This window comes from Mus caroli, chromosome 2, assembly GCF_900094665.2.
Source record: "Mus caroli chromosome 2, CAROLI_EIJ_v1.1, whole genome shotgun sequence".
In the NCBI taxonomy this organism is placed as follows: Eukaryota; Metazoa; Chordata; class Mammalia; order Rodentia; family Muridae; genus Mus; species Mus caroli.
In genome coordinates, this window is record NC_034571.1 from 150,097,440 (window position 1) to 150,111,710 (window position 14,271).

The following is a 14,271-nucleotide window of genomic DNA, read 5'->3' on the forward strand; positions in this document are numbered from 1 at the left end:
CCTCTGCCTCTGCCTCTGCCTCTGCCTCTGCCTCTGCCTCTGCCTCTGCCTCTGCCTCTGCCTCTGCCTCTGCCTCTGCCTCTGCCTCTGCCTCGAGTGCAGGGAACTAAAAGTTATGGGCCACCACCACCCGGCTCTGATGTTTTATTTTCAGTGTGATCTGGGTCTTGGTGCCCCTCTTAGCACCTCTTGGAGTTGTCTAAAAGTGAAAGGTGTGGCAGCTGAGGGGTGCTGGGAACTGAACTCTAAGCCAGCTAGGAAGGTGCAGCACTCCCTGGGGAGAAGGCTCCAGGGCCACCAAGGAAGGGTCACCACAGTCCTAGGGAAGTGGAGCACAGCCAGCTTTGGGGTCAGGGAGGCTTGTGACACAGGAGGCTGCAGGATGGCAGCATAAGCTGAGGGCACAGGTGGCAAAGTTTGTTCCAGAAAAAACATGGGCTACCGGATTCCCCGTGACTAGTGGGGGTGTGGGGCTGGGAGGTAATACAGGGCCAAGGAGGCTGAGGCTTGGTGGTCAGGCTGGCTTTATGATGCCTGTGTCATAGACAGGGAAACTGAGGCTGGGAGGGGAAACCTGGAGTCTCACGATGACTCTGGTGAGCCTTGGCCTGGTGTCTGTTCCCTATGTCGTCCTCTCTCCACCACAGAGAAAATTCAACTATGGTTGGTATCTTAATATTGCACAATGACATATTTACTTAAAAAACATGTTTTAAGGGCAGGGTCTCATGGATCTCAGGCTGACCTCAAACTCCCTATTGTAGCTAAAGGCGATCTTGCACTTCTGACTCTCCTGCTTCTACCTCTTGAGTGCTGGGATTACAAGTGTGTGTTCCCTAGGGATCAAACCCAGGACTTCACATCAGCTAGGTTAGTACCCCACCAACCTAGGTGCATCCCAGATCCCCTTTTTTCTTTAAAAAGAATTTATAATATCTTCATGGTGCCTAAAAGAGTGGCAAACTCCAGTCCTTGCTGGACCTGCTGGAGAAAGAGTCCTATGGGCTGCTATAAGGTAAGGTTAGACCTTCAGAGACCTGTACAGTGTCTGCACCTCTGCATTGTATCCAGGAAGGCGAGGGCATTGGCGCCCTGGGCACACTGCTTTCTGGCTCCAGAGCTGGGGCAGGGATTGGAAATGTCAGGGAGGGAGAGGGAAGAGTGAGGGAGGTGTGGGGAGGGGGTGGGAGAAGGGTATGGGGGGATTAATTTTACAGTACTGAGCTCTGTGGATACTGAAGAAAGGAGAAAGAGAAAGCAAAACTCAGGATTACCACATGAAGTGTGGTTAGCATATGTGGTATTAGGACCATGGCTCTGATTTCTGGGAAAGTTGAGTATTCTGGGACAGGAAGCCATACCCACACTGGTACTATCCTGTGGCCTTGGATCCAGGTTAGGGGTCCCATTTCCAGGCAGATCAGTCCTTTCCTATCCATCCTGAAAATTCCCCCTACTACAGCTATCCCCGCCCGAGCCCAAGTTCCTGCCTCCCCCAGGCCTTGCAGTGTGGGTCATCTTAGTCATTCATTGTACTGCTGGACTGGGACCCACTCCAATCTTCAGGGCAGAGTTAAGACTGAGCCAAAGGAAGGGTGACATCCCGGGAGCTGCCCTCTCCCTGTCCTGAACTCTAAAACCCTGTGGGTTGGCAACAGTTCTTACTTCACCCAAACAAACTGTAATTTGTCTCAGCAAAGCCACTTCTTTTCCAAACAGTCCCTGCATCATGTGATCTGTGAGACACCCCACAGGTCACTGGGGATGACCTCAGGGCCGTTAAGGGGGGCACTGGGCAGATGCAGCCCATGTGGGGAATGTACAAGGCGTTTGGACTCTTGGAAAGACTGGGCAGCTGTGCTCAGAGCATTGTGCACAGATCTGAAGACAACTGCAGGAGAAACCAGATGTCAGCTGATTGGACTGTGGTTCTTCTGTGGTTTTGTTGGTGTCAGTACTGGTGACTGAACCCAGGCCTTCAAGCATGCTAAGCAACACTAACCACTGAGCTTCATCTCCAGTCTTCTTTTTACTTCTCTCTTTCTTTGTTTCTTTCTTTCATTGTTTCTTTCTTTCTTTGTTTCTTTCTTTCTTTGTTTCTTTGTTTCTTTGTTTCTTTCTTTCTTTCTTTCTTTCTTTCTTTCTTTCTTTCTTTCTTTCTTTCTTTCTTTTTTGAGACAGGGTTGCCCAGCTGCCCAGTCTGTCCTTGAATGCACAATTCTCCTGCCTCAGCCTTCAAGTAGTAGGATTATAGGCCAGCAATACTAGCCTTGGCCTTTCATGTTTGCTGGCAGTCATCTTGGAAATAGCAATTTTCAGGAGCAATGGACCATTTCTCCAGGTGTGTATGGACAGAGCTAAGATTAACTCAAGATCTCAGACAACAGAGTCCCCAGAGTAGAAGATTAAAAAAAAAATTGTGTGTGTGTGTGTGTGAGTGTATCTGTGTGTGTATGTTTTGATGGCATGTATACCAGCATGTGTACCGCCAAGGAAGTCAGAAGAGGACATTTGATCTCCCAGAAATGGAATTACAGATGGTTCTACCACATGGGTGCAGGGAATCAAATCCTGATCTTTTGGACAAGGAGCCAGTGCTTTTAACCACTGAGCCATCTCCCCAGCCCCACAAAATGGGGTGAGGGGGCTATTTTTAGCTTCATGTGGAAGCAGGAGCATCAGAAGTTCAGGGTCATCCTCAGCTGCACCGTGAGTTGGAAGCCAACCTAAATAATATGAGACCCTGCCTCAAAAATAAATACATAAAATAAAAAGATAAAAAAGCTATTCTGGCATCTGTTAGAAGTAGAAATAAAAACCAAAGTAGGCACACCAGAAGAATTTTAAAAGCCTCTCTATCAAATATGCCATAAAATGTCTCCAAATAGAGAAGAAAAATAAATAAAACAAGCAATGATTCAGGAAAGGGTTTGCTTGACAGCAGAAAGGCCAGATGCAGGACTAGCCTAAAAGACGGCTGAATTCCCAGGCTGGGCAGCCTGAAGGTCCCCTCCTGCTTCGCTGTGTCAGAGGAAAAAAGAAACAAAATGGTCAGACTGAGTGCGTGTTGATGAGATGGGGAAACTGAGTCTGGGAGGTGCGCCCCTGCTCAGCTTCCTCCTGATGCTCAAGCCGGCCTGGGCTTTCTCTCCTGCTCTCTCCTCTGGCTTTGCCACTGTCCCCTGGATGACTGGAGGAGCTTCCAAGAGCCTCTTAACCTCGCTGAGTTTCAACTTCCTGCCAGAGCATCAAGGATGCTGACGTGTCCCTGCCAGCTGTGTAAGGAGGTAGCTATGAGTCAGACTCCGGGCCCTGTTGTACCTCGCTCAGTGTCCTATCCTTAAGCCAATCTGGATCGGGTTAAATCAGAGCCTCATGAAGGGAATAAACACAGTGTCCGGCCCAAACCATGAGCCTGGTACCTTGCCTCCACAATGTTCTTGTGCCCCCAGTGTTCTTGCATTGTAACTAATCTCAGAGGTAACAGTGTTAGGAAGAGGGACCTGATGAACCAACTCCTGTTCTAACCGAGGACTGGTTAATTAGCTAGAGGTTGGGGTGGCTATAGAAGAGTTTGGCTCTCTCTCCCTCTCTCACCACATGATTCATTTCCCGAGTCAGGTCACAGCAAGAAGGCCCTCACTGCATGTGACCCCTTTGGTCTTGATCTTGTACCTCCCAACCCCCAGAATTGTCAGCCATGGTTTTAACCAGTCTACGGGATACCAGCCAAATGGATTCAGACACCTGGCTCCTAGTGCTGTAGGCACTCATGGTCCCCAGACCAGGAGAGAGAGCATCCTTTGGTACCAGATAAGTCACTTGGCTTCCTTGGCTTCTAACTGGGATATCAGAAGAATCCTTGTTTTGAAGTTGCCCCACCCAGTGCTCATTTACACCCCCCCCCCTTGGTTCTTCATGCTCCTCAGCCCTCATAGATAGAAAATAGCTCACCTGGGCACCAGGCATTGTAGAGCAGGATGAAGTGGCCCAGCACAAAGCTGGAGCCTTGGTAGCCAGTAGAAGCCTCTAGGCTGAGACGGTACAGGCCAATAGGAGCATTGGCTGGGGTGCAGAGCTGTAGCGAGAGGACATTGTCCTGTTGGTCCAGCACTGAGGCTGACCAAGATCCCTCCTCCACATTGTCAGACAGTGAGAATCGGGCCTTGGTCCCTGCCTCTTCACTGGGATCTGGGCCTGCAGGGAGAAGATGGCACAGCTGTGAGTGAAGGGTTGGCAGGACACTGTCCAGGCTCCCAGGCGGAGGTGAAGGCCTTAGTTCCACCTCCGGGCACTGGAGGAACCCTGCCAAGACAGACCATCTCCCTAAGCCTGACTCCTCATTAGTGAAGTAGCCATAGGCTCATGGTGACGTCCCCAGAAAGAGGTCTGTGCAGCTTGGGAGAGCCTCCGTCGTCTGCCCCGGATCTGAGGTGACATCACGTTGGACAGGTTCAGCATGCCTGACTATGACACCAGCAGACATTGCCAAGGACCCTCAGTTCTATCTGAAACCCTCTCTTGCATATCACTGCCCCTCCGCACAACTACACACTCAGAGTAGGGGGAACTTGGACATCTGAGACCCTGGCTGTAGACTTGTGGGGATGGGGCAGGGGGAACCTCTGGCTATGGGTTCTAATCTCACGGAAGGCACATGAGAACAATCATTTCCCTACAGCCTGTACACCTTACAAGAGGGCTCTGACTTTAACTGCCTAGAGAGGAAGGCTCTTAGGAGAGCCTGGGTCTCTGGGGTCTTAAGACCTATGGGCCTCTACCCTGCTCTGTTTCGAAAGACGCTGCTTCCTGGTGGATGAAATCCTATGTCATGGTCTACAAAGTCCTCTCTTCCAGGTAAGAGGTGGCCTGGCCCATGCAGGCAGGCGTGAGTCACCGGAGGGCAGGGCTGGTCACTTTAGCCTTGGGCAGAGAGTGAAGAAACAGAGGAGCATTCTGGCTAGCTGGGAGGCAGCCTGACAGTTTATTTTTATTTCTCCACCCCCTCCCTGTGGCTCTGCCATCCACGGCTGACAATACTGGGCCCTGCTCACTGAGGGACTCCCTCCCAGTCTCCACCCCTCCTCCCTGTCTGCCAGCCTCACTGCACCAGGGGCCCAAATATAACCGTGAGCTAATAAGCATGACACAGGGCTCGAGAGCCTGTCTGGGTGCCAGGGGCTGAGTTGCAGGCATTCAAACCCTCCCTTAACTTCCAGAGCTGACATTTGGAAAGGAACCAGCCAGCTCTGGAACTCAAGAGAACCAGGCATCTAAGCCAAGACCCCAGGCCTCTCTGACACAGTATCTTCCTCAAAGAAACAGGCTTGGACCTCATGCCCTGAAAGGCGCATTCCCAAGTTTGAAACTGGCTTGTAACCTTGTAACAAGAAACTTTGTTTCTCTAAACCCGAGTTCCGCTATCTGTGAAATGGGGCCTACGAGAAACTTTGTTTCACTAAACCTGAGTTCCGCTATCTGTGAAATGGGGCCTCTCATCGCCTGAAGAATGAAGTCATTCTGTCTTAGGTTGCCAAGAAGGTTTAAGAAGGGCAAACCTGGCACACAGTAAGTCCTCAATAAGTAGTTACTATGGCCTATTATTCTCACCACTGCCTTCTGGCACAGCTGGGGAGGCTCACTGAGCACCCAGGGAAAGCATTTCTGGTACAGATTGGCCTCTGATGTGCTCCCTCCAAGGGGCAGGAGACATCTGAGTTCTTAGACCACATAGCAGGCTTTGAGGGCTGAGACACAGGTAGACACTTTTATAGCAATGAAGTAACTTCACAAATGTGGAAACTGAGGCAAAGGGAATGAGGCTGGTTAGGGGTGGGCAGGCCAGCTCAGTCATAATTATGCCTGCAGCCACTGCCCTTCCCTTCTCAGAAGTGTCCCTGTTTGGATGATCAGTGATCTGGTCACTCTGATAACCTGCCTGGGCCAGGTCCCACGGCCACTGTCTGTTGATGGTAATCCCTAGGGCTGGGCAGGAAACACGCGTCCCACCTCTGTATCCGGAACAATCACACATGTGCTCCTGTATGCACACGCATACATGCACACACACACACACACACCTTTCTTCTAATAGGACTTGCTGGAGGACAGGCAAGGACACACTGTCCCCTGGTCCCACCGCTGCTTGCGTAGCTGGCTTTGCAAACTTCCTGACTGTGGTTCTACAAGGTAGTTTGGTGAAGCCAAGAGTCCCATGATGACCCCTTTAGACCCATGTAACTCCAGAGGCCCAAGGGGTCTTGGCACTGCCCAGACCATGGTGACAGGCTGGGCTGGGGTAAGTGTGGCTTCCAGGGTAACACCCTCAATTAGTCTCCCAGCGGATCCCTTCACCCCCTCGGGCTGGCTTCATCTCATGCCTCTCCACCCTCCGCCAGGGGAGGGAACTTCATCCTTTCACAAGGGCTGTTTGTCCACTGTGGCCCGAGCCTGCTGCAGACCCCAAACTGCCTATGGAAAAATAAACAGCCAGGGTGGGACCACAAAGCCCTTCTTTGAGTGGTTTGACTAACTCTCTTCCTTCTCTGGGCCTCAGTTTCCCTGGAGTGGTAGGTAGGACAGGCTGAACATAAACTGGAGAGTTCTAATGGAGGAGGAGGTCCCCAGACAGGCTTGGGCTGGGCACTGACTCAAGCTTGGCCTGGTGGGAGCCTGGCTTCCTGGTATTGTCCCTCAGGTTTCCCCAGGACCCGGGAGGGTCTTGGATAGCGGACAGGGAAACCACGACCAGCTACAGATGGAAGTGACCCTTGGGGGCCTGTGAGCAGAGATTAACTTTGGGGTTATGGAGGTCAATGTCCCTCACAGCACTGAACTCTGGATGCTAAGTACCTGTGCTATACCACCCAGACCATGTAGAAGAAGAAAGAAGAGCCTGTGTCAGGGAGGAGAGAGAATGTGCGTGCTCACAGGCTGTTCAGTCTGCCATCTTACCTGTCACCTTGTCACAGAGGGGTACACTGAGGCCAGGCAGGCACTCAGATAGACACGGGGTTAAGTGATAGAGAGCCTCAATTCACAGCTGGGTTGGGAACTGAAACCAGCTGTGCCTCTAACCACTGTGTGACCCACTGAGTCAGTAGCTTAACCATCTGAGAAGCCTTATCTCAGTCTCCCTGTCTGCAAAATTGGAGCCCATTATGCTTCCACACTGTGAGCATCAGGCTGGGCATGTGGACTGCACCACCTTTCTAAGCATGATCCAGGCCTGCACAGTCAAACACTGCCAACCTTCCACTCCACAGAGGCTGGAAGGCCAGACACTGGCTAGGACTCTTTGAGTGACAGGAAGGGGCCTACAGGTGAGGGTACATAGTGTCCCTGGGTAATGGCTGGGTAGTGGCTGTGGATGAGGACAGAGGAGGAAAGGATGGAGGGGATATCCTGGCAGCCTGTGGCCTCCAAGATAAGCTTATCAAAGTCCCTCAGATAGAAAGGGCCTCAGCAGGGCTGGGGCGACCGCTCCTGCTTACCACTCTCCCTACCCACAAAGAGCAAAGAAAGCTGGCCGTTTCCACCCCTGGGCCCGAATCCCAGCCAGGTGGCCCCTTGCTGACCCTGAGGGAGTGGTTCCTACCAGAAGCTAGACAACTGATCTGGCTTTCAAGACCACTTTCCTAGAATAGTCAATCAGAGAGATTGGGAATAGGGTGGACTGGGTTCAACACCCCTTCGCCCATCTCTCGAGGCCCTGGAGTGATGAAACAAGCAACAGCCACCAACATCTACAGGACATTTCCAGGGCCTTCTTACTGAACCCTCCAGTGGGAATTGCTGATGAAACTCAGGCTCAGAGAGGCTAAGTGACTAACTCAATGTCACACAGCAGGTCAGCAGTCCACCCTACCTCTAATCACCTGGACTTTCCCCACCACCCAGAGCTGGTTTAAGCCAGATCCCAGAGGTCTGCTGGGCTCTCAGGATCCCTGGTAAGAAGAAATGGGAAGGTTGTTTTGGTGTGGGAAAGATTATGGCAGATCTTGATGGAACTTCAAGGCAGGAGGCTACGGAAAGCAGCGACCCAGTACACACAAGCTTGCAGGGCCTGAGGCAGCCTCTCCCTCTTCCATTCTGAACCTCAGTTTCTCATCTGTGAATTGGGGCTAATGAAAGCTGAGATGGGGGGGGTTGTGCAGAGAAGTGGGAATTCATCTGTCCTGTTCCCATCAGGAGCAGGCCACAGAGGGAATCAAAGGTACCCACCGGTCACAGCACCGAACGTGAGGCTGTCCACACTGGCCTCGTAGCCACGGCCCTCGAAGTACAGAGTCAGCCGGAAGCGCTGTCCACGACGCAGCACCAGTTTCTCTTGGCATAGGTCGGCCGTGTGGTGGTCACGGCCATTGGCCTGAATCTCCAAATCACACCTCTCCAGAATCAGCTCTGGAGAGACAGAGATACAGGCATAAGCCATTGTGGCATCCCTCAGCAGGCTGTGGTCTCAGGTGATACCAGCCTACTCACTGCACCCCCTGTGACCGTCTCTCATCCCTGGTGACACTCTCACCTCTATAAGGCACAGACAGCCCTGACCCTTGCAACCCACAGCTTCCGGTGGTCGCAGGCCAGGCTAAGGATCAACAGGGCTTTTGATCACAAGGTCCTGCTTGCAACGGGAGAGGCCTCTGCTGTGGCCCAGTCACGTGATCTCCAGCAATTCAGGTTTCCTGGGCCTCAGTTTCCAGAACCCACCTCAGAGGGCCACGGCAAGCATTAAATAAATCAATGTGAGTGAAGCACAGTGCAGCACTTAAGGCCCGCTCCTGCTCTGTGCAGACCACACATGGTCACAACCCTCACTCGGCTTTTGATTTACACAGGGGTGGGATCTGCTGAAAGGACTTAGCTTTTGCTGCCAGAACCAAAACACTTTCCTCCTCCCCTCCCCTCCCCTCCCTTCCCTTCCCCTTCCCTTTCCTCCCCTCCCTTCCTCTCTTCTCCCCTAATCTCCTTTCCCCCCTTCTCTCCCCTCCCCTCCCCTCCCCTCACCTCACCTCTCCTTTCCTCCTCTTCTCTCCCTTCCCTTCCCTTCCCCTCTCCTCCCCTAATCTCCTTTCCCCTCCTTCTCTCCCCTCTCCTCCTCTTCCCTCCTCTTTCCTTCCCTCGATTCCCTTCTTTCCCCCCCTCCCCCACCCCTTCCCCTTTGGTTGCACAGGATCTCACTATGTAGCCCAGCCTGGCTTTAAGCTCTAGTTTCTCCTGCCTGAAGACAGCCTGAGCCATCCTAACTTTCAATGTCCTGGAAATACCATAGACTAAGGATCAGGCTCAAGGATGGAACCAGGCGCAGCCAACAAATTTCAGAGTCTGGGAGACCTTCAGCAAAGGAATCTGTTTTCCTTAACATATCAAATGCAAGAAGAAGAAGAAGAAGAAAAAAACAAACTAAAAGTTTGAAAGGAGACCCTGTAATGGGAAACTGAGGCCGTTCTGGTCATTGTGATGTACGGCTGATATTAAGACCGATTTCACAAGATGATTTTTAAGCGTTTACTGTGAGCAGGAGACAGACGGCTGGGAGTTGAACTGGTGACAGTGGAGAAACTGGGGGATTCTGCTGCCTTGTCTCCGGGGAGGATCTTTATTTCTGATGCATGTGTTGATAGGCTCACAGCTGATAATGACATGAGATTTTCTTCCCCAGAGCAGCACAGGGCGGGAGGCAGGAGTGGGTTGGATGGTGAGGGCAGAAATGTATCACCCTGTCCTTACTTTACGGATGCCCAATTTTCTCCAAAAGAAAAGGCTTTAAAATGACAGCTCGGGAGTATAAAGGACCTGTGTTTTCATTCTCTGTGTTGCTTTGTGATCCTAGACAAGTGTTCCTACCCTCGAACCTCAAAGGGTACTAAGAAGTCAAGACGGGGGCGGGGGGGGGGCAGCCCCAGAGAGAGGTGTGTGCTGTGAAGTTCTATTTTCAGTTCCAGGAGGAGCTGAGGACCTGGGTAAGCACTAGGTGACAGGGGTGGGGTGGGATGGGGTGGGGGCGGGGTCTGAACAGGCTCATGGTCAGGTCTAGGGAGCCCTTCTGCTTGAGAGTAGGCACAACACTCTCAGAGATTTCAGGCCACTGAAGGACATGTGCCCAGGGTGAGGACTGGCCCAAAGTCTTCCAGCCTAGGTGCCGGGCCCCCTGCTGTGCACGAATTCCAAATTCAGGGAGACCATCCTGGAAGTGCAGAAGGCTTCTCCAAAAACCACCTCAAGTGAAAGGTCTGTGGCCCTGGTCGTATAGCAGGTGCCTTTTTGATTTGTAGCAAGACTCATAGGTTTTCCCTGGTAATGACCGGCCACACCACAGCAAAGAAGTTAACGCCACTGCTACTGAGGCTGGGCAGACCCACAAAATCCTCAACTTTGGAAGGCTCAGGCAGGAAAAAGGCCATTTTTCTAGAAGCCCTGGTGGCAACCATCCCCTGGCCTGGGGAGACAGGGTGGAGTACCCCACCCACACAGGCTGAAGGGTGCAGTAGCCAGGGTTCAGAGTCATAGAGGCCGGGGGGGAACCTTGGTGGAGGAAGCCCCAGCATAGTAATCCTGGGCTATCTCTGAGGTCCCCCAGAATTTGGGGATAGGGATGGAAAACTGCCTTGCAGATAAGCAGCCCCTTAGGTGACACTTCACAGCCTGTTGAGGTTTCAGAAAAGGGAGTGACCAAGGCCTCTGGAATTTCCCTGTTTGCTTCAGGTCCCTCTGAACATCCCCTCTCTTGCCTCATGTCCCTTCCCTGAGGTCACAGTGCAGGCAGATGCCATCCCTGAATGGACTTGACCTTATAGTCAGCTGGGATTCTGGTCTGACCGTGTTAGGAACATCCTCCATTGTACAAGTCCTGACTCATGTGATCCCGTGTGTTTCCCATGCACACATGTGAGCACATGAAGGAGGCAGGCAGGGAATGAGCAGGACCCTGGACCCTCTCCACTCTTCTCAGCCCTGTGGCTGTACCAAGGCTGGTCCAACTGCCCCTAACTTACAGCAGGGAACCCTGAGCTTCAACAAGGAGAATCTGGGCTTGGAGAACACGAGGGCTCAAGAGGACCTGAAAGAACAGGCAGGCCTGGCTTCAGCAGTGCTCCACCAGATGCTGGGATTGAGACCACAGAATCAGCCAGGAAAGTTGTACCCCTTTCCAGGCACAGAGGAAAGCCAAGTGCCCCCTGTGCTGGCCAGCATCCCTGAGTGGCTCCTCTGCACCTGGCACTCAGCAGGGTCCCAGTTCTTAACTACTAATTGGGAGACCCATGACAGTACCTTACCCTTCCCAGTACACCTTCTGGGTAGCATTTTCACCTCATCCAGGGTTAGAATTAACGGCTATGCCCTGGGGTGGGGAAAACTGAGGCCAACAATTCAGGGCCAGCAAGGTGCCTCCCATTGGCCCACCTGTCGCTCTCCTCTGGAGCCTTGGAGACAGCCCAGCCTGCTCCGGACTCTACCTCCCCGCGGCCCGGCACTCACTCACCCTCTGCCATGGCCAGGCTAGCGGCGACAGCTCAGACGCAGCGGGACACTCAAGCGAGGATCACCAGCGCGGTGCTGCGGGCCAGCCGCGCGGCGCGAACTTATAGCCCAGGGCGGCCCGGCGGCCAGGCGGCCGGGCGGGCCCCGGGCGGGGCGGGGCGGACACCCCCGGCTGTCTGTCCGGGAACTAAGGCTGCCGGGAGCGCCCCCTGCTGGACACAGGACGACCTCGGAACAGACACCTGGAGCGTGTGACCAATACCCTAAACACAGAGATAAGATCCACAGGCCAAACCAGTGGCCAAGAACACGCACCTCTCCACACATATACATGAATATACCACACACAGATACATGTGCACATACATACCACATCCATATATACACATGCACATAAACCATCTACAAGTATACACTATACACACACATACTGCATGTAAACACTTGAACACGCCATACACACATGCACATGGAGCAGACACACACACACACAACCAAGCCGACAGATAGCCATAGAGATCCACACATAGTCCCATAGAATCAACTAACAATTTTGGACACACAAAGCTTAAAGGAATATCCCACATTAAGTCACATTGCAAACCTAGAGAGCCAGGACATAGACATAGCCAGACACGGGGCTGGGTTTCCACTAAGCTCCATATAACCCTCAAATGCGTAGGTATCTGGATGTGGGCACTTATAGACTCTTGGCAGACAGGAGCGCAGGTACTGGCACGTGGACTCCCACAGACACCCACACCCTTCCTGTCTCACCCAGCCACTCATTCCGATAATCCCCCACCCACCCATTGCTCGCCCATCCTCTCGCCTATTCCTGTTCCCATCCCTCTCCCTGTGCTAGCCCACTATGAACTACAGCCAGAAGAGCCCAGGGACCACTGTACCGCTGACCCTTCCCATGGACCAACTCCATCCTGGCTTCTCTGATGACAGCTTGCTAAGCTCCCTTACCACCATGGAGCCTGAGTGGGCAACTTCTTGAAAAGGCATAGGCCTGTGAATCCCTCTAGCCCTTCTTCTGGAACACTGTGCATGATTGGCCGCTTTGACCTGAGAGGATACCCCCAGACTCTATTTGAGTGTGACTCAGGGTGCCAAGACAAGCCCATACAGTCCTTGGGGACCCCGGGGTCACCCCACTTTATGGTAGTTGTTATAGAAATTGCTCCCTGACTGGTGAAGGACCAGAGGGAGGAGTTGGTGAGTGACCACCAGACAAGAGGCGATTCTTGATTACCCACGCTGCCCCTGACAGCTAGGGGATCAGGGAGGTATTTTGCCTTTGGGGGCCTCCATTCCATCCTGTGAGGAATAAGGACAAGAATTCATTCCTCATGAGTTTGAATGGGGCATAGTCAAAGTGGTCAACACCTAGGGACTCTTGTTGAGGCCCAGGCTGGCCTAAGGGTGTCAGCCCTGTCAGAGAAGGTAAGAGCTGCCTCCGTTGACCTTTCCCATCCCAGGACACATTCTTCCTACCTTTGTCTCCACCCAAGTGCCTCAGAGAACAGGTATGTTATGAAGTCATCCAGACCCCTGCTGTGACTACCATAGAACCCACAGCCAGCCCCCCTAGGGCTGATGTGGAGGCCCGGTCACTCTTGCTACCATCGTGTCCCTGTGTCCCTATTTGTATGGTGACAGCCCTTCCTCCTTAAAGTCCTGTCTAGGTTCCCCAACAGTGGTGTGGCTTGGGCCTCCCTTAACCATTGTATCTCCCACCCATTGTACAATGGAGGCATGCATGGGGTCACTGTGAGAGGTCCCGGTGGGGTCAGGATTAGCAAGCTGTGATCCACTGAGCAGATGGTGGGGGTGTCCCACCAGTTTTTTCGGGTGCCTGTGAGGGACTCAGCATGAAACGACAGGCTTGCTCCTCACCCCGTGGCCAACACTGCATCCTTTCTCTGTCTCTTTCTACAGAACTGTAGCCAATTGAGTGGTGGCTCAGGGCCTTAAGCCGCCATACTGGACTGGGTCCATTGACTTAAGTAAGGTAGCAGGCAGGGGCCAGGGCAGAACTGGATTCAGAGACTTGGTTCTCAGTCCTGTGACTTGGGTCCCTTGCCTGACTCTGACTTCAGTTTTCAGTTGAGAAGATCTGTGAGACCTTGCTGTGTCATACCTCACAGGGGCAGATAAGACTCAGCACTGGGGGCTGGAGAGATGGCTTATTGGTTCGGGGGCCACTGGCTGCTCTTGCAGAAGACCTGGGCTCAATTCCTGGTCCCTACATGGAAACTTACAACTGTCTGTAACTCTAAGATCTAACACCCAGGGTCCACGTGGAAGATCACAACTGTCTGTAACTCCAAGATCTGACACCCACCCCCCCACACACACACACACATCCACACATGCAGCCAAAACACCAATGTACATAAAACTAAGTTATTTTTTAAATTAAAAAAAAAAGTCTCAGAAGTGCCTTGCTGGTGTGGAGAAGGTGGTGGAGGGTTGCAGGTCCCTGGAGACCACTGTGTGGAACCCTTTGCCATGCTTTGCTGGGAACGGACTGTGCAGTTATCTGAGCTTCCTGTACGGAGCTCACTATTGTTTATGGGAGCATCCTCAAGCTGTTAGACCTTTCTGAGCTCTGGCTCTCCTCTGCGAAATGGACGCATCTCCAGCTGAGGGGATTAGGTATTGTTTACCCAGTGTTGGTCCCACAGTAAAGAATCAGTAAACATCACCAAGAAACTTCATTATGAAGATGTCTGGTACTTTCTCACAAAGTGGGGCTCCCAAGGGACAAGAAGCAGA

At 52.5% G+C, this 14,271-nt stretch overlaps 1 protein-coding gene across 1 annotated transcript in view; it reads right to left on the reverse strand.

Moving 5' to 3' along the window:
- The window catches only part of Tgm2 (transglutaminase 2), a 29,993-nt gene extending 18,366 nt beyond the window's left edge, over positions 1–11,627 (reverse strand). Inside the window, exons 1-3 of the mRNA XM_021155896.2 lie at positions 11,486–11,627; positions 8,224–8,403; positions 3,955–4,197 (exon numbers count right to left, since the gene is read on the reverse strand). Coding sequence (XP_021011555.1) covers positions 3,955–4,197; positions 8,224–8,403; positions 11,486–11,495 — 433 coding nt within the window. The 5' untranslated portion in view covers positions 11,496–11,627. The remainder of the gene's footprint in view (positions 1–3,954; positions 4,198–8,223; positions 8,404–11,485) is intronic.
- Positions 11,628–14,271: the final 2,644 nt, after the last annotated feature.